At 50.9% G+C, this 20,944-nt stretch overlaps 1 protein-coding gene across 1 annotated transcript in view; it reads right to left on the bottom strand.

The window, feature by feature from the left end:
- Positions 1-20,002, bottom strand: part of LOC149348982 (ras-related protein Rab-37-like) — a 137,953-nt gene extending 117,951 nt beyond the window's left edge. The window contains exon 1 of the mRNA XM_089541073.1: positions 19,565-20,002. Coding sequence (XP_089397199.1) covers positions 19,565-19,753 — 189 coding nt within the window. The 5' untranslated portion in view covers positions 19,754-20,002. The remainder of the gene's footprint in view (positions 1-19,564) is intronic.
- Between the last annotated feature and the right edge of the window lie 942 nt (positions 20,003-20,944).

Genomic DNA, 20,944 nt, shown 5'->3' with positions numbered 1-20,944 from the left:
TTCAGTTGCTAGTTACTGTAACAGCCCTTTCGATTTTTATTTTTTAAAAAAACATGATGCTCCAGTTCCTTCCCGTTCTAAATAAGTGCTGCAGGTCAGTCCTTAAAATGCGTTCGTACTTGCCATTTCTTCGCCCCTCTTCCTCAAAGAGTGTGGCCTAGTATTTATTTCCCCATTGTATCGTCTCAAAACACGTAGTCAGCGATTGTGGCTTTGGGCCCCACTCGCTTTCATAGGATGGCTTCGGTTCGTGAATTCCAACCTGCGCTCAGAGTGGTCGAGTTCGTATGTTTTCTGTGATGTCGAGAAAAATTCATCGTCGCGCCGCTCTGTGCGACTGACAGTTCCGCAACACGTGTTTGACAGTGGTGGGATCCCAGCAGCTGCCGTACAATGAAATGTTTTCGCCTCACGTGAAAATTGATTCCGTTCCATTTATGGCAGCTAACGGTATCAAACTGCTTCATATAAGAAGGAAAATATTTTCGCCTCGTAGTGTAGCGTAGCCAACATTATCGGTTCGATTTTAAGATGACGACGACCCCCTAAGCGCGCGGGTCGACTGCCTAACTCTAGGACTGGCCCGTTGGCGACCCCGATCTCAGCAGCTATCCAGATCAAACGCCATCGCACAAACTAGACTTTCTTTTATTATTACTTAAATAAAAATTTCGGCAGAGACACTTCACACTGCTTACTGTCCCTGGGCGCATTAACAACCACCCAAACACACGCGCGTGCGTGTGACACCCTTACCCGTAACGCAGTACGACGAACGGTTGCATTACAATTTTAATAATAAAACTGGTTTTTGAGGAAAGAAAATGGCGCAGTAGCTATCTCACATCTCGGTGGACACCTCAATAAAGAGCCTGGGAAGGCATACAATTGAAGGTGCGTATGTCGCCGGTTCGAATTCCTGTCGCAAACTAGTTTCCAACTTGACCAGCATATGTAAGCTATATGCAAGGAGAAATCGCATCACACCACCCGGGACGGTGTACGACAAACGGTTGCGCCACAATTTTGGCGCGAATGTTGTCGGGAAAACTGGCGCCCCATTGAGGTCGGCCAGTAAGGGTATATATAGACGAACAACATGTATATGATTAGACACCTTTAGCATACCGCTAAACGTGTAACCGTAATCGGTACCGGAGTACCAGGAGCCAGAGCGCAGCATATGCGCATGCGCAAATCGCCTTGACGGCGCCAGATGGTGGTGGTGGTGGTGAAAACATTTATTCAGAACAGGAGGTGTTTGGATCGGCCCGTAAGGGACCGATCCTCACAAACACTAGGTGGAGGTCCCTAGTTTGGGACCCCAGTGGCGGTAGCCGCCGCCCGAGCGCGCCCGACCAAGGCTTGTTGGGCCTGTAAGTCGTGGCAGCCGAGCAGGGTCGCCTCCCAGTCCTCCCGGGTTGGGTTGGGGATAGGGGGAATGGCCGGGTTGGAGGGGCAGGCCCACACCATGTGATAGGTGTCCGAAGACACCGCACCACAGTGCGGGCAGCTGCCGCTAAAGGAGGGGTCAAAATGTTTTAGTGCTGCCGGGCACAGCAATGTATTGGTGAAGAGGCGGAGAAGAAGCCGCTCATCCGCCTTCTTGAGGCCTTTACATGGGCTAGGGTAAAGGCGATGGCTATCTTGAAAGTAGGTTGCGATATTTTTGAACGTATAAACCGGATTAAAATCGGGTTCCTGATCAGGTGGGGAGGAGAAAACAGCCCGGTGAGAGAGCGCGCGGGCGGCTGCGTCTGCTGCCTCGTTTCCTGCCAACCCCTGATGAGCAGGGGCCCATAAGAGGTGACGGTGTGCGGGGTCCGTATCCCGTATGCAATTTTGGTATATTCGATAGGCTAGGAAGGGAGTGCTGCCTTGTTCGACGTTCCGACAGGCCCCTCGCGAGTCGGTAATTATGTATTTTGAATTGGAATGTGAGGCCGCGAGAGCAATCGCGACCTCTTCTGCTTGTGTTGCACTGCGGGCTCTGAAAGTGAGGCCGTTAACTGTGTTGCTGTTGTGAACTACCGCGGCCGTGTACCATCCCCCGTGGTGAGGGCCGGAGGCGTCCACGTAGTATACACCTGTTTTGTTGCCATAATATCGGGCTAGCGCTTCCGCTCGTGCCAGGCGCCGACCATTATGGTCTTCATGTGACATGTTTGCTGGAAGAGGCCGCACGTGGAGGGCACGTCTCCACAGTTCCGGGATGCGAAACCTGTCTTCCATTGGAGGGGTGTGTTGTATATGGAGTCGAGCAAGAAGGCGGCGACCCGACTCCGTTAGCGACAAACGCGTGTACTGGTTTGTAAGGTGCGCCTCCCGGAGCTCCCGGAAAGTATTCACCACCCCAAGGGCCATAAGCCGGCTGTTCGAAGTAGTGATGGGGAGGTCAAGGGCACGTTTAACAATTTTGCGAAGGATGACCTCAAGGGCATCCTCCTCTTGTTTCCGTAGGTGGAGATAAGGAGTCGAATAGAGAATTCGACTAGTTACGAAGGCGTTTGCCAGCCGCAAGGCATCCTTACTTCGTAACCCTCCGCGTTTGTTGGAAACCCGGCGGACCATGCGGCCCACCTGGTCCCCCACCTTACGGAGTTTGGCCAATGTAGTGTCTGGCCGCCTGTGTTTGTGGATGTAGAGTCCGAGTACCCGTATCTCATCACTTTCGCGTATGGGACCACTCTCGAGAGAAAGAGATATTTTAGTTGTGCACTTCTGTGAGGGGCGGAGGTGCACAAATTCCGATTTTTGAGGGGAACATTGAAGACCGCAGCGGCGGGCGTAGCGGTCTACTATCGTCGCCGCTGTTTGCAGGCTGGTTTCAATATCCCCTGTGCTGCCCTGCGTGGCCCACAGAGTGATGTCATCGGCGTACAGGGCGTGCTGCACGCCGGCGACACCACTCAGCTGGGCCGGCAGGTGCATCATGGCCAGATTGAAGAGCAGCGGGGAAAGTACCGCGCCTTGAGGGGTTCCCCGCGTGCCGAGTAGGTAAGGACCATGGTCTCTATCTTGAATTCGAATGTAGGATTGACGATCCATTAAAAATTGGCTTATGTATCTGAATGTGTTGAGGCCACAGTCGGTGTGACTTAGGTTAGTGAGTATGATCTCATGTGTTACATTGTCAAATGCCCCTTTAAGATCCAAGGCGAGTACGACCCGGTCATTATGGGGGCATTCGAGGGGGTCAAGGACTTCCCGATTGAGTTGCAGGAGGACATCCTGTGCGGATCTGTGTGGGCGGAATCCGAACATGGTGCTCGCAAAGACATGTTTGTATTCAAGATATGTAGATAACCGATCCCGCACCATCGTCTCCATTAGTTTGCCCACACATGAGGTGAGAGAGATGGGGCGGAGGTTATCTGTGTCAATTGGTTTGCCAGCTTTAGGAATAAATGTGACCAAAGCCGTTTTCCATTCGATTGGCAGGGGGGTGTCCCCGCGCCAAATCGCATTTACGTATTCCAGTAGGGACTGGTATGCCAAGTCGGGAAGGTTCGTCAAAAGCTTGACGGTGACCTTATCCCGTCCTGGCGCAGTGCCCCGTTTCATTTTGGCGAGAGCCGCCCGCAGATCATGGAGCTGGAAAGGTTGATCCAGCTCCGTGTTCTCTCTGCCTGCATAAGAGTACGCAGATCCACGGGGGTCTTGGGCTGTACACAGATACTGGTCCCGAAGTTTCTGTGCCAGTTGAGTCGTGTTGCCAGGAAAAGCGTGCATGGCTCGCTGCAAATGTTTTTGTGTTTCGGTTCGTGTTTGGGTTGGGTCGATTAGGGCTCGAAAGAGACGCCACGTGTTTCGGCTGGACATTTGTCGCGCGGCCGTGTTGCATCTATCTACCCAGTTGGAGTCGGCGAGTTGGGCCGCGTACTCTGCCGCTTTCTGGGTAAGCTCGGCAATTCGAGCTTTAAGCTTTCTGTTGTGTTTCTGGCGTCGCCAACGGCGGACGAGGCTGCGACGGGCTTCCCAGAGGTGTAGAAGGTGGTTATCCACGTCCGTGACCGCCTCTGAGAGCTGGATGTGTGTTTCGTGCGAGGAAAGGTGTGCCAGCAGCTGTTGGGACCATGCTGTGTAGCCTTGCGCGGAAATGGGTGTATTATCAAGTGAGTTAAAATTTTGCCTGAATTTCGTCCAATCTGGGATACGGGCTTGTGTTCTAGGACGCTTGAGAGGGCGTGTGCGTAGTGTAGTGTTAATGATGCAGTGGTCGCTACCGAGGGTCTCCTCGGTGTTGAGCCAGTCTGCGTGTTGTATGTTGCGAGTGAAGGTTAAGTCCGGGCACGTATCCCGTGTCACGGAGTTTCCTAGCCGTGTTGGGTGGACGGGGTCCGTGTGGAGGGTGAGGCCCAACGTGGACGCAAGCTCCGCCAGCCTACGTCCGCGCGACTCCTCCTTGCGATACCCCCACAGCTGACTGGGAGCATTAAAGTCGCCCACAATCAGCAGGGGATCGCGGCCCGCTACTCTTAGCGCGCGGCTAAAGAGGTCCGCAAAAGTCACTCGCTTGAGTTTGGGAGCGCAGTACACGTTGAGTATATGCAACGGCGGGTCCCTGCGGCGGAGTGGTAGGATAGTCACCATTACATAGGAATACTCGAGCTTGAGGTCGAGATCCACTAGGTTGCCTGTGTAGTCTTTGTGAACGAGAAGACAAGACGCGGGGTCCTGTTGGAACGTCGTGTAATTTGAAATTGTGGCGCCCAGGCCTGGCTCTTGGAGGGCAACCACGGCTGGTAAGGACCCGAAAGTTTCAAGGTAGAGGCGGAAATTGGCCCGCTTAGTGCGGTCCTTAAAGCCTCTACAGTTCCACTGTGTTATTGAAGTTGACATGGCCGAATTGGAGATGGCGGAACTCCTTTGATTAAGGTGTCTCGCCATGATTTAAAATTCTTGGGGGGGAGGAGGAGGGATTGGCTGCCTCAGAGCCAGCTACTTGCGCCATCAAGGGGGTGATGATGGAAGGAGCGGGGCAGCTGTCCTCATTGTCCGAATCAATAATCAGACGGTTGAATTTTGAAGGACGGGATACGTCCCTAATGGGCCCCGTCCGACGGAGGAGGCGGGGGTTGTCCAAGATGTGTTTTGATACTACCGCGGGGACGGCAGATTTGACCTTGGTCAAGATTTGGTCCATGGCGGTCTCGATCATAGATCGTAATTTAGAGGTTAATCGCTCCTCCATCGCGGAGATGGCTGTCACGAGGGCAGGCGAGATCTCCGCGTCGCTCTCCATTGCGTCCGAGTTCTGCGGGCTCGGAGCGGCGGACGCCAATTTTGATTCTAAATTTTGAATTTTGTTGAGCAAAAGCTCATTCTGTGCCCGGAGCACGTCGATTTGTTTTTTGTATTCCGCGTCGAGTGCGGAGACGGTAACTGGGGAGGCGGGGGAATGGGAGGAGGAGGAGGCGATCTCAGCCCAGCTGCTCACCTGTTGTTTGCCGTGTTGAGACGCTGATGCCCGGGCGCCGGCAGCGCCATTTGTCTTGAGCGCAGGGAAGTGGCCAGCGTCCCTGCCGCTGGGCGGTGGCGGTGGGGGCGTAGTCTTGTTCCCGGGCGGTGGCTTCACCGAGGATGATGATGATGACCTTTTTTTGTCGATGCCGTCAGCCCCACGCGGCGTTCCGCCACCGGCACCTGAATTGGGATGACTGGGCTGCCGGCCAGGTCGCTGTTTTCCAGGGAACTCGGAGCGCCTAGCCTTGCGGCCGGGCACCTTGAGCTGCCTGAATTTCCCCGTGCATTCCCGGGAGTTGGTGGCGTGGGCTTGCCCACAGACTGCACAGGACGGAGTGCACTCATGCGGTGTCTCCACCCCGTCGACGGTCGACACCGCACTGCCACAAAGGCCACACTTTTGATCCGGGCAGGGGCATGTGTCCGCTCGGTGTCCCACGGTACCGCATCGCACGCAGGCCGGGACCGTTTTCTTATAGGCACGCACAAGGGTGACTTCTGAGTTGTAATGAACGTATCGCGGCACCACTTTGCCCACAAAGGTGAGCGCCGCGACGTCTGATTTTCCAAGCTTGCGGATATCGGCAAGCTCTCCAGCACGCCACTGGATCTTGTTTTGCAGAGACTCACTGGTCTCGTGCTTGGCCACGGTGATAACGCCGCGGCACACGTCACCAGTGAGCTTCAACTGGCCGTACATAGAGAGCTGGCCTTTCGGTGTTGTTACTTCGAAGTCCCGCAATAGCTTGTCTGCGACTTGCGGCTCTCGGGTGCCTGCCACGATCAGGTTTTGCTCCCATGTGGGGAGCAGGCTGAGCGATGCTGCGGCCTTGGTGCCCAGGTAGGCCGCGAACGCTGCTCCCAGCTCACCATGTTGAAAGACATCCTTCAGAGCGACGGTCACCCGGGGCTTCAGGATGATAACGATGTCTTCGGGATGAAGCCGCGGAAGCCGCTTTGGTTTCCAAGCAGGTCCCTGGGGCCCACCGTGAAGCGCTGCAGCGCGCCCAGCAGCGCTGTGCCGTGTTGAGCGGCCTGGCGACGTGGCGTCCGCTTTCTTGGAGTTAGCGTTCCGCTTGCGGGAGCGGCGTTCCACTAGCTTGAATAACTTCAAGTTCTCGATGGGCGCAGAGTCCGGGCTATCAGGCGCTGGATTTGCTGGAACCTCGGACCAGGCCATGGCGTCCGGGTCGTAGCCACGTTGTAAGCTTGGCGAAGCCATCTTGCCGCGGGTGGGCGACTCACTCACGGCCGGGCGCCGGCGTAGACGTTAGGCCTAGCGCCGCCGCCACGATACCCAAGTGAAGATCGGCCCTAAATCGCCTAAATTTTGCCCCACCTGTGTGCGAGAGGTATGCACAGGTAGCTGCCGTCTTCGGGAAGCCAGACGCGGCTGTGTTGAAGGGGTCTGCGGTCGAAGATCCGTGGCTCCAGCCAAAACTTGGCGGAGCCGATGCACTGATGGCGCCAGGTACCCGGCAGCTGCGCGCGCGCCTGCAGCATCGGGACCAATCAGCGCACGCTCACCGGCGATGGGCGGGCTCCCGGTACTTCGGTAACGGTAAGGGTGAAACGGTACGCGAGATACGATATGCTAAGGTTTCTATAGGGACCTTTAGCATACCGTGTACCGTGTTAGCGTTACCGGTACCGGTGTACCGGGAGCCCGCCCACCGGCGGTAAGCGCGCGCTGATTGGTTCCGACGCTGCGGGCGCGAGCACAGCTGCCGGGTATGTGGCGCCATCTGGCGCCGTCAAGGCAATTTGCGCATGCGCATTGATTGGGCGCAGGCTCACGGTACTCCGGTACCGGAAACATGGTACACGGTATGCTAAAGGTGTCTTACAACTTTAGCATACCGTGTTACCGTTACCGGAGTACCGCAAGCCCGCCCACCGCCGGTGAGCGTGCGCTGATTGGTCCCTGGGTACCTGTCGCCATCTGGTGCCGTCAATGCGATTTGCGCATGCGCATTGGCTACGCGTGGGCTCCGGTACCGGCAACGGTAACATGGTATGCTGAAGGTGTCAACTGTCTCAAGTAGAGGTGCTCGGCTTGCTGTGTGCGTCCTACAGCCGCTTGATGACCTGATCATATTGTTATTGTCATCGCTGTGATTTTCTGTACCATCTGCAAGTGCACACACACGCCGCCGGCTTACATCGTAATGGGACTAGTAATGTTTTCGCGTTAAAGCACTGCCACTACATCGCCAGCCGCATTTACCTCGCCTTTGCTGACTCATCATCATACCAGTTCACTAAACCAGAGACTCGAGGCCCTCATCATACCGGTTCACTAACCCAGTACATCGCTAGCACAGGTGCATTAAATTTTTCTTTCTTTCCGCGTTCAATTAACGAACGGAATTCGTCAACACAAACGATGTCATTCGGCCCCGAGTCACGCTGCTTATTTTGTTTTGTTTCATCATTTCGTACCGTTGCTTCGCTCTGTCGAGGCATAGCCATATATTAAATGAAATAAATAAATCCGGATTCAAAGGGGGAGAGTGAGAGAGAGCGCGCGAAATGTTTTGGTGGCGACTGATGACGTCAGCCCCGCTACATTCGCAGGACTGAAATAGACGCGTACCACTACAGCGCTTCGCGCTGCTAATCTCAGGCTCGACGTTAGCACGTTGTTTACAACGGGGACAGGTAGTTTGACTCAAATAACTAATCGTGCAGACCAGAGGCGGTATTCCGATGCTGTGTCAAGCTTCTCCCCTCCTATACACCCACGGTTTGCGTTCAGTGACGGCGTCGACCGACAATACAAGGGCTTAAAGGTGCCCTGAAGAGGAATCTGAACTCGTCTTTTTACCGCTGGAACTCGATCTACACGTTCCGAGAATTCTTAGAAACTGCGAATTATTGTCCTGTGCGGCCGATTTCCCTAATTTAAATAGGATTAAACGTCCCGGCTCCCGCTTTCTTTTTAACTCATAGCTGAAGGTAGGACGAGTCAACTAACTCGTGGAGTGCCTTTCAGGCATTCGCGTGGCGGCTTCACTTTCGCTTTTATTGTGTTTTTGAGGTTTCCGTGAATAAATAGATCCAGTCAGAGACTATAGTCTCAAATTAGGCCGCAAATTAGGCCCACGGAAATAAAAAATACACGTGGACTCTTTGCTTTCGCCGATCGCTACGTGCCACTCCGCCGATGGCAGGACGGCAAGCCGACATGGGACTGGCTGAAAGCCACTCCACGCGATTGGTTGACTCCTCCTATCGTCAGCGGTGAGTTCAAAAAAAGGCGGGAGCCGGGACGTTTAATCCGATTTAAATTAGGAAAATCGGCCACACAGGCCAATAATTCCGAGATTTCTAAGAATGCTCGGAACGTGTAGATCGAGTTCCTGCGGCAAAAAGACGAGTTCAGATTCCTCTTTAGTGCACCTTTAAAAACCCAAGCTGCACTCGCCCGCCGTCACTGCAAATGAAAGAACCAAGTAGATGCCGAAACTCAACGTGATCTAAGTGTTGGCTGGCGTTCTTTTCACACCTGAATTAAATGCGTCGAGCATGTATCCTCCTGCTGCTCATCTGCTAACAGCTGCGATTCCATTTCCATTTGCAGGTGACGGCTCAGAGATGGGAGGCCCGTGGACGCGCTCATAGCTTGAGGACGCAAACGAGCAGACAGAAGATAGCGCCCGAAATCTGTGCAACGTGAACGGGATGGACAGCCCGGATGCTTATTACACCGTTAGCTGTTATAAGCTCGTTCGTTCCTCAGTTTCACGCCGTCGTCGTCGTCGCCGTCCGCGCCGCCATCTGCCGCCAGCCTCTGTTGGCAGGTGGAAAAGTGGAGAGGGGTAAACATCCTCTCCCGTTTCAGGGAGAGGAGGAAGGAGAGGGTGGGCGTCGAAGAGTGGCAAAACGGAGATACGGATTGGATTGTGAAATATTTATATCACCGTTTAGAGCAGGTTGTGGAGATACGTACTGTGGTCGGATACAACTCAAGAACGTAGCGGCCTTTCCCCGTCAGAGGGCCCCCTTCTAGCGAATGGCGCCGGCCGATTCTGATGAGCCTGCTAGCCTGACAATGCAGAGAGAGGGTGGCAGTACAGGGAAGGGACTATCCCTGACCATGGAAGGACGGGACAATCCCCTTTCAACGGCCACTACCTGCACCGTCGTGCTAGCAGGCTCATGATACTTGGCCGACGCCGTACGGCTGGAAGGGGGTCCTTTGACGGTGAAAAGCCGCTACGTTCTTGAGTTGTGTCCAACTATAGATGGCCGCCAGCCCATGGGCTGGCGGGCGGCGACCTCAATGGCCCGCTCGGTGTCTCGTAATTCAATTTAAGGTAAATCCGCTCTGTTTTTAAGGAAGACTATGGAGAGTGAAATGGAAAAGGGAAACAGGGTGGGAGTCAGCACTGGCTACGGGAGGTCGCTGGTCCGAAACCCACCGCCGGACAAGGATGGGTACAAGGGTCTCGCGGCCTGGCGTCACGCTTCTTTCTTCATTGTTCGAGTTACGCACTCATAACCATCCTGTGATTCCTTTTTTTTAATGCGAAAGCATTGTATCCAAGGTTTATCGGTAACGAAACACGGAGTCGGCGTAGACCAGCAGCAGTGGTCCCAGAAATCCCAGATGACGTCACTGTGGTATGAAAGAAAAATTAAATTTCTTCCGTAGGCGCAGGGAATCGAACGCAGGACTTGCACATTGCATGCTAGGCGAGCACGCAAACCACAGGCCACAGAACCGCGTTGGCTCTTGATGGACGAAGGAGAGCCCAGTATATGCGTTGCCTTACGACTGTACGCTAATCAGTAGGAGTCTCATTAAAAAGGGAGAAAAAATTAAGAAAGTTAAAAATAAAATAAAACAAAAATGAAAACAATGTTTTCGCATTCAAAGCACGTATGTAGTCCTAAGCGCGCTCCGTAATTATTTTTTCCGCCCATAGAAACGCCGAAATTAATCGTGCACAAAAATTAATAAGGCCAATAAGAGAACAGCGTAGGCATGGTTTGGAATGAAAACCCTAAATGCTTCAACAATGCATTAGTAAGAGTACAGAATGCTTCCAGAATGAGAAGATGGTTGGTTGGTTTATTGGGGTTTAACGTCCCGAAGCAACTGAGGCTATGACGGACGCCGTAGTGGAGGGCTCCGGAAATTTCGACCACCTGGGGTTCTTTGACGTGCACTGACATCGCACAGCACACGGGCCTCTGGAATTTCGCCTTTATCGAAATTCAGCCGCCGCGGCCGGGATCGAACCCGCGCCTTTCGGGTCAGCAGCCGAGCGCCATAACCACTGAGCCACCGCGGCGGATCGCAGAATGAGAAGAGTACTTTGCTTTTTTTACATTACGGCGTAAATACCATCCGCATTTGCCTACTTTGCCTATTCCGCGAAAGGTGGCTTGCTCTAAGTTCCTCTTCCGGCTTTACTATGACCATATAGATATGCACAAAAATTACTAAAACGCGCCTGACCTTCGCTAAAGTAGAAATAATGATTACAGGGAATGTGTTCGACCGTTTCCGTCGCGGCCTCCCACTCGTAAGCACTTTTTTTTTCCCCGCTGGCTGTTTGCCAAGCAATGTCTACGGTACGATGTGCCTCGGTGTTTGTGTCGACGTTGGAATTTTATGCCTGCAGTCGCTGTCAGGTTATAACGTATCATCATTCCGGTTTGTTCTGCTGATAAGCACCGTGACATCGGGGACCGGAATGTATACCTCTTTTTTTTTGCATTTTGATCGATAACTGTACTTGTGTTCTCGTACTTTGTGTTCTGATTTTTTTTTTCTGTCTTTGTTGCTGTCCGCTTGTATGTTTATTGGTATTTACGAGAAGCACTCAGTAGAACTATTCATGTATTCTTGTGAGCGCTGTTCTACACAAGGCTGAAAGAGGCTTAGAGTAAATAAATAAAAATGTACTTATTAAAATCATTTATTAAATAGATTAGTTATTATTTCATCATTGTTAATTAATGAATTAAATTAATTTAAATAATTTATTTTTATTCATAAATAAAAATAATACTTAAAATGCCAGTGGAGAGAGAGGCGATGGAGAGCGCGCGGCAGCGGCGGCGGCCCCGGCACGCTAGCTATGCGCCGCTACTGGGCATGCGCAACTGGCGAGCGCGGCGGCGGCACCTCTGAGTCACCCGCGCTGCGACGGCGGCGGCGCGCCAGCTGTGCGCCGTCCTCGCGCATGCGCAGTATGGCCTTGCCTCAGCTCCGCGAAATGGCTCGGCGACTAGCGTAGTGTGCTTTCGCAAGAAAACATAATGAACAATCTGTCGCCTGGCGAAAATATCTTGTCAGTTTCTTCGCGACAGAGATTATTCAGAAAGGATACGCAAAATATTAGCGGAGAAACGGGATGAAAATAAGCATCCGGAACGCACTGCCTGCACACTTTACACAACAGGATCACACGACACAAAAAGAATACGTAAACACGACAAAACGCGGAAGTCCGGAACGTTTGCGTTGCAGAAACGCACTCCGGATGTCATTTTTACTAAAGCACTTGCGCGGTTGCATAAGTGTCACACCCAGGCGTATACCACATTTTTCAAGTGCCACTTCCTGGTTGTGCGCTGTGAATAGGTACTCCACAAACAACCTACTTCCCCTGTAATGAATACCATTCCGTACCACAACGGAGCACGGGTGCGAAAAATGCTGATCGCTCTCTGCACCACAACATTTTTCTTTTTAGTTGCACACGGAAGCGCTCGCTGTCAAAACATACTACATGGCTCTACAGAAAGGGTGTTTCTGTCCCTTCCGTTAACCGTTGTCTGTGTGACGTGTCGGAAAAAGCCAGCGAACGTTGTTTTATTAATATAAAAAAGTGTATATTTGTTTTGGGACGTCCTGCAGATTACACTGAAGAGGAACTTCGATCAGTGCCCCCCGTACAATGCAGCGACAAAAAAAAATTTAACCAAGAATATGACAGATGTGCAGTGTGCGGTAAATCTGTAGAAACTATTAAACATCTTATACTCAAACGTGACAGCATCTATGCGGATGTCGATGCAGGCACAGTCACTCTCCCTGATGCCCTAGGGTTTAGAGATAACAATGGTCATGTAAATAAAACTGCGGTGGAAGTTAGTAACAGGCGATCGGAATATTTGTGGCTCAAAAGCAGAGAGGTTACATAAGGTTAGAAGAGTAGGATTACAAATGTATTTAAAGAAAATTAGAATTTACACACCAATTTATAACACGGTTAAAGAAATAGAAAGAAACAAGGCCGAGCATGGTGGCGACTGCCACCATCCCGATTCAAAGGGGAGGCTCCTATCTTCCACCCAAACATCCATCCATCTGATCTATATTTCCAGAGAGCGTGCGATATCCGACGGCAACTCAGGAGAAAGGTCATGAACCCTTTTGACGTAATTCTTCCTCACCAGACTGCACTCCGTGTCGAAGAAACGCCTTCGACCGTAATCCTGAATCCACCCTTTTCTCGAAAACACATTTTAGACAAATGACGCTCTGGCTGAAGGATGTTTGCAATAAAAGTGATGTCCACCCGCATTGGTTCCCATCGCTGATGTGTTGCTTAACATTGCCTCCGTTTTTAATCGCGCAAGTCTCGAAGAGGCTATTCATGTAAAGCGACTTCCTGGTCCTGTGTATACACTGCACGCATTTATGTTAGCCGAAGCGCACGCCACTGAAGTCGGACACCAAGTCAAGAACTAAGCGGCTTTTCTCCGTCAAAGGATTCGCTTACAGCCAACGGCGTCGGTTGATTATCATGACTCTGCTAGCGTTACAATGCAGGGGGGCGACACATGAAAGGGGACAGCCCCACCTAGCAAGGGAATGAGAATCAGCCGACGCCATTGGCTGGAAGTGGGTCCTTTTATAGGGAAAAGCCGCTTTTTTCTTGAGTTGTATCCGGCTATACTTGACCGCTCTAAAAGCAGCCTATGATGTTGCCTCTAAATTTCTGTGCACACATTTAGCGCGTTGTGACAAATACGATGTGAAAAAAAAAAATAAAAGAAAGGGGGTTTGGTCGAGTTTGCTTGTTTCATCGCTGCATAAAAACATCCAGGAGGGGGGGGGGGGGGGGGGGGGGCACTTTGCTGGGCTAAACTGCGGTGAGGCGAAAGTCTTTAGCGCAGTGTTGCTGCTTGTGTAACTGACGTGTGGTTAAGATGTAAATTAAGTACAGAATTGTTTGTGAATCTTAAATGCTGGAGACACTGGAGGGCGTTCGGGAGGCATCAGTCTGTTTCGACGCCTTTCTGCAAACACTCTCCAGCGTCCTAGACAAGGAGATTTACATGTGCGTTGGCAGGAAGTAGCGTAGCCATTAGCACGCTCGGCTGCGGAACGGGAGGACAGTGGTTCAAATCTTACCGTGTACAAAGATTTTTTTTTTTTTTGGTCTGACTATAAAAAGCGTGACACCTCTGCTGACAACCTTTCGTCGACAACGATGAGGCATTCAAGGCTTTCGCCTTAATATGGCTTGTTCCATGAGATTGGCTGTATAACAGCAGCGGTGGTTCGAAGCGCGGTTTCTACGCGACTTCAATAGTGGAATCACAGTTAATTCAAATTCGCTTGATTCGAACTTCCGCTTTATTCGAAGTAGTGCTCTTGGTCCCGTCAGCGTCACCTGCATTCAGCGATATTATTCGGGCGCCAACTGAACTCGAGCTAACCGTAATTCGAACAGGTCTCCGCTCGCTTTCCAGGCTCGACCGTTTTCTCAATCTACTTTCCATTTTATGCCTACGAGCACAATGACCCTCTGAAAACCGATGAATTTACACCGTACTTAGCGGCTACAAAATCGCTTCTTGCAGCGAGTATCAGAAACCCGTGGAGACGTTATGGTGTTAGCCGGGAGAATGTTTCGCGGTTTCGCAGTTTCCTTGAAGTAAATGACCGGACGAAATCTCCATCAAGACGATCCCGGTTTCAGGTCAAGAGCGTTCACCAGTTCCCAACCAAATCCCAACAACACTTCACTCGAATGATGACGCAATCACACTGACAGCTCGTTCTCTTCAAAGTGCCAGGCATACGTAGCGATCTTCCTACTTTCTCTAAAACGAAACTATCAAAGTATCAACCGACCAATAAAAATTCTTGCCAGTTCCTTCGTGAACAGCTTGGTTTCCCCCGACGCGGTGGCTCAGTGGTTACTGCGTTCGGCTGCTGACCCGAAAGACACCGGTTCGATCCCGGCCGCGGCGGCCGAATTTCTTGAAGGCGAAATTCTAGAGGCCCGTGTACTGTGCAATGTCAGTGCACGTTAAAGAATCCCGGGTGGTCGAAATTTCCGGAGCCCTCCACTACGGCGTCCCTCATAGCCTGAGTTGCTTCGGGACGTTAAACCCACATAAACCAATAAACCAAATCAAAAGCAGCCTGCGCTTCGCAACTGAAATGTTCAAGGAATTCCACAACGACGAGTCGAATTTCATAACGGGGTCCCGGGTTCGAATCCCGAACCAGGGCTAATATTGTTCAACTACACAATGTTTCTGCGAAAGCTGACTCCTTTATTATGAATTTACTCCTCCATGGAGAATTCCCATAAACATTGAAACAGCACCTGTAGCGGAGTGGAACCCGTCGTCCCAATATTGGCAATGTATTTGCAATGGCTGGCCCTACAAAGGACCAGGGGTGAATCTAGCCGTTTCCAATATTCGGCCAGTTACCTGTTCTCCTTGGGAAGCGACATTTGAAACCAAGCTGTTCACGAAGCAAGTCTGTAAAGCTTTCCTTTGTGTAGCCGTATGACTGCGTTTCGGTGGATGCCTATGAGTAACTGCTCTTTCAATAAAAGCAAGAAAGGTCCCCTCTCACGTGTCTCGCCAGCAGTTACGGTTGTCTCGGGTAGTACAAGCGAAGAGATGCGATAAAGGAAAAGGAAGTGCTGTGTCGTAATGTATTACATCCTGACATAATCGGTACGCGCCGGTAATGTGTCATTCCGGCGCTCGCCCGTCGGCACATTATTGAAGTAGCTGTTCACTTTTGTCGTAGCATTCATCTTAGTCGGCAAGCCGTCGCATTAGTCTGCTTGCCGCTCACGCTTTGTCAGGGCATAATAAGGGAGAGGCAGGAAACGACCGGTATTGTATTGGCATGTCGCACCCGCTGTAACGAATAGTGTGATGGATGGTGAGAAATAGTGATACGGTGGTCTCCCGCACTCGCCCATACTTCTCCTACCTCGGTGTGTTTCTCGCATCCCAATTGGCACTGAAACTGCCTTGGACGTCCTGTGGACGTTTAGGACATCTGTTGGACGTCTAAGGGAGATGTGCCCATCGGGTAGCGTTTCTATAAACTCAAACATTTAAAGCTGTTTGCACCATGAGTGGCGACGTCCGGTCCTCGACACTACAGCGACAAAGATTTTGCGGATTTTACTTCTCGGCTAAAGTGTTTAGAAAAAATTTATTTACATATGTACACATGCCAAGGTTACAAGATACATTCACATTTACAAAAACACATGACATTAAGCATGTAAGGTGAGCCAATTAAAGAGGTACCATAAACATTTCTAAGTAACTAACAGGAATGGGCAATGTAAAATAGGAATGCATATATACCGATTGACAGAAGAGTGAAAAGTCGATAATTAGACATTGAAACATTGAAAAGTTGACCTTAGCGCCAGTTCGGCTAAAGTTCTCCACTGTTTAGACTGATTACTGCATCAAAGCGGCATGACCGGGGAAGATGGCATGGGGAAAATTTCGGCGCACAGATTGGTACTCGTGGTGAAGCTGGGTATTTTCGGTATTGCTTGTTTGTTTTTTTTACATGCCCATTTTGTGTGACACAAGTTTCTGCGTTCTCCGCAGAATGGACATGCGTTCTGATATAGTGTGAAAGTATGTGTTTGTCTGCAAGCGTCAATGACTTATGAGCTCCGGAATAATGTCTATCTCCTGGAAATCTTTAACGCGCACCGACATCTTACGGAACAAGTTTTACTTTTGCATTTCGCTTGAAGTTTCGGCTTGTGCTAAGATTTACTGCGATTTGGAGATGCGAAGGGGAACGTTGTGAGGAAAGGAATTCCACACTAACTACATCCCTCACGGTGGACACCTCAAAAGCGTCATCCGCACCATGAGGAAGGGTACTAAGGAGAGAGAGAGAGAGAGAGAAAGACGTGCACGAAACGTGCACCCATGCACGGTCTCATGCAGGGATGCGTCAAACCTACAGGTGGTAGAGAGAGAGAGAGACTTTAACGAAATACAGAGAATTTAGCCGGCGTTTAAAAATCGCTGGCATGCTACTCTAAGTAGAGAGGGGAACGTGGTCGCGTTTATATGGTGTCAAAGCCACATGCGGCAGACACCCCAACTGCAAAATAAAAAAAAAGAACGTGCGTGCCTGGTATATGCCTCGCTTGTTGCGGTGGCAGGGCTTAGCGCGGGCACAGTGCAATGACCCTCTCGGATATAGGAAGTAACTGCGCATCTTTGCTTTTGCTTCTTTTCGCCATTAGGTATCAAACAGTACGTACTATCGGGACAAAAGTGGTATACTCCACGCGGCGGGAGCCGGAGCAACGGAAAACTGCGGCATTTTGGCGAGCTAAAGCACGAAACATTGAAACGAGCCAAGCGACATGCCTGCTGATAATAAAGGTCACGCATTGGCTGCCTCGATCCCAGATGCCGCCTGTAGATGGCGTTGCAACGCAGTTTTCCGTTGCTCCGACTCCTGCCGCGTGGAGTACACCACCTTTGTCCCCGATAGTACAATGGAATCATTCGTCACATTATGATGACTTTAAGGGATCACCGCAAGCATTACCGTCGATTTCCTCTTACACAGCATGCGCAGGCGTATAAATGCGATTAAGCTTTGTGTGCCCCTGCACAAGTTGAGGTCGACGCTCACAGCAAGAAACAGACTGAAGCTTGCAGATGAAGTTAAGCGTTAATACCAGGTGTTTCAGCGAAAACTTTCAAAAATTTTTGGAAATAGGCTCTTTGGGGCAAAAATATCTCTTTTGCGGCATAGTAATACCAGTGTTGGCGGACACCAGAAAGCTGCTGAATTGTCTTAAGTAGTAAGCTGGTTAACTGGTTTGGTTTATGGGGTTTAACGTCCCAAAGCGACTGAGGCTATGAGAGACGCCGTAGTGGAGGGCTCCGGAAATTTCGACCACCTGGGGTTCTTTAACGTGCACTGGCATCGCACAGTACACGGGCCTCGAATTTCTCCTCTATCGAAATAATCCTCCTCTATCTGAAAATAATCTGGCTACATCGTGCCGAAATACATGCGCTTTCGAAAAGTATGCAGGCAAAGCAACCTTTCCAGTGCATGTAGCTAGTGATAAAAGCCAAATTTTGTCGGGCCACAGAGCCACGGGTAATCGCGTTTTCGAAATTAAAAAAACTGGTTTGGCTATTACTAACGACCGGCTAGAAATCTCTAATTGCAACTAAGTACCTAAATATAGTAGTTAAAAAGTTAATTACTAAAAACAACCAGCTTACTACCAAAGACGATTCACCGGTTTTCAAGTGTCCGCCAACACTGGTAATACTACGCCGCGAAAGCCATAATTTTACCCCAATTAGCATATTTCTGAAAATTTTTGAAAGTCTTCCTTGCAACACCTGGTATACAAAAGAACGGACCGCCTGTGAACAGTGTAAAAACGCCAGGAGTGTGACAGAGAGTTGCTACATTACATATGCATCCAATAGCACAGAGCACGAGAGGCCAGACGGCGTGCCGCAACAGCACGTCACTGTTTTGAGCCTTAAATTGTGTTTTCCGAAGCGGCGTACTTAAATCGTGGAAGCTCAGTTTCACTACGGCACAGCGGTGTCCTTCACGCGCGGGTGGTCAAATGTCGCATGCACTCGCTCACTCGGTAAAGGCGCTTAGGTTTATCGTTAGAAACCGTGCGCTATTAGTAGTCCGGTCGGGTTTACACGCGGTCAGCGACCCTTTCGAACGAGCAGGAATTCTGATAAAGGGCTATGACTCATATTAATTGCAGCAGTTTCCAGCAGAGAGAGCGAGATGGGAATTTTAATAATGGCTACTAACCACGGTGGTCGCGCGGGACGGAACAGTGTCACGACGCAAAGCAATACAAGACGAGGAAGCCTTAGCGTTGAGATAAATTTCTCAGTGGCTGGTGTCTAAAATTAAGTGAACTAGACCGTTTCCTGGTGCGCTGTCAAGGGCAAGATAATTTGTCAGCGCGTACTCTTGCTTTCCGGCAACCGATGCAGAAATGCTCGCAAGTGTCATATCTGCTAGACATCACGAAAACATCTTTAGACAGTCCGTATGATACTTACAGAATAGCGATGAACTGTCTAAGGACACTTTTACGAGCGGCGTTATTTGTGCTTCTAAACTGAAGTAGTGCTCAGAGGGATACATCTGAGGGCCCCACAATTAGCAAGGCAATCGCACTAATACTCCATACGGTCGGCCACTCCGCCCACTGACTCCCAGCGACAAGCTAAGGAGTCATAAAACTGAGTCGATCGATGGCTGATGCGTGCCGGCCGTTGACAGGATAGTACACACGAAACAGTGGACACATGGCAATCGGAGGCACTACGAAAGGAGATCAAAGGAGGGAGGGGGGGGGGGGGGGGGGGTATTCGTAAACAGGGTACAGGTACAACAGTATTAACACTTCTTCTTGGGCGAGTTGGTGCATACTTGAATTGAAGAAAATAGCGCCAGAGCATGCAAACCACGAAAAGACAAGGACGAGACACAAAGCGCTATTTTTTTTTTTTTTTTTTTTTTGTACCTTCTTGCTCGGCATGTCGCGTCCACGATGTGTATAGCGCTTTGTGTCTCGTCCTTGTCTTTTCGTGGTTTGCATGCTCTGGCGCTATTTTCTTCAATTCAAGGTACAACAGGGAAGTAGCAATGGCATATGCATGCCGTAGCAGGTACGAGAAGACATTTCAGCGGAAGGTAGGAGTGGCATATGCCGAGGAACGGTTCAGGATACCACAACCTTCGGAAAGGAGTGGCCTATGATACGACAAAATGATGGAAGAGGCAGTACAATGTATACCCCAGGCTGAGTGCACTGTAGTCACTCACCTTGAAGGCCACGTCGTAGAACTCGACGCTGCTGATGGAAGAATGGCGAAGCATTGCCCGGCGCAGTGCGGGCCCGTTACCGTTGGCGACGGGCGGTGGACAGGCGGGCATCGGCGGGGCCGGAGACGCGCGCCCGGAGCTCGGCGCCGTCGAAGTCCGCGACACGGGCGACGCGGGGTTTGACGACATCGCGGACGTTGCTGTCGTCGCGAACACTCCTCCACGCCGCCTCCGGGGCGTCTACAGCGTCGTCGACTAGACTGACAGACACGACAACACACAGTGGCAACGACAACGATCGCACTTTCACGAGAACCAAATCTTCACGGCAGGCAGCAAAGCGAAGAGACTTCCAACAGTCGTGCAGCAGACGCCATGATTTCCGCGCGTCACGTCTGTTTGGTAGAGCGCCGTGATCGACACTGCCAACACTGCCACGAGCAGACGCTCAGTGCGCTAGGCAACGGCGGCGACACGTTGGGGCCGCCAGCGTCATAAAATAACAAGCGGGAAAAGCCGTAATATGGTGCCGCCATCGCGCGGCGCTGTGCCGAAGCGCGAGTCAGATGCGGCCTCATTGCGCGTGCGCTGAAACTCCGTTTCGGCGCTATGAGGCCAGGTGGCGCCACCTAATAAGCACACGAGGTCGCGCGCAGTTTTGGCGCCAAAAGTTGACATCCTGCAAATGCGTAGAGCTCGTGAAAGTGTACCGTGCTGAGAAACAATTTGATTCTCCATTCAAGCAGAACTTAACTTTGATGCGTTCTGGCGGGCATTTCAGAGTGTGAATAGTACTGCTAGTTCCAACAAGCCCCTAGAATGCGGCAGAGATTGTACGGGTTAAAAAAAGAGGAAAAATGACATCTGGAACAAATGCCGCCAGATTCAATTGCCAGACGTCCATTTGGCGGATCCCATTCGAGAAGATGCTGATGGGGACTAACTGCAGTATGGAAATGGATAAGAAATCCTTTAAAATCGTCTGGTGTTTAAACCGTTGTTTGCTTTTTTTCATGCTTTCACTTATTGATCGCTTTGAGCGTGTCTGAGAAATTTGCATTCTTGTACAAATGCCTGCAAGGGAACTCCTGAGAAAACCCCACCTCAGAGCAAAGAAGAAGGGAAACAAATAAATCCCAAACTTTTGTCCTGAACGCAATGTTGAGCTATCCGTCGTACCAACCGAACTTCCCCTATGACTGCGCTGTCCCGTCTTGTTTTCAAGTTCATATCCTTACGGCGCGCTCCCTGCTTCAAGGAGTTTAATCTGTGCAGGACCTCGGTTCGAATGCCTAGCGGCAAGGATGGACAGAAGACTCACCGTGAAGCCGATGCCGACGGTGGCCGAGAAGGACCCCGTCTGGAACTTTCCCTGGTCGA

Source organism: Amblyomma mixtum, chromosome 4 (assembly GCF_055824585.1).
Source record: "Amblyomma mixtum isolate Tamu chromosome 4, ASM5582458v1, whole genome shotgun sequence".
Lineage (NCBI taxonomy): Eukaryota > Metazoa > Arthropoda > Arachnida > Ixodida > Ixodidae > Amblyomma > Amblyomma mixtum.
This window is presented reverse-complemented; position numbering and strand designations above follow the sequence as displayed.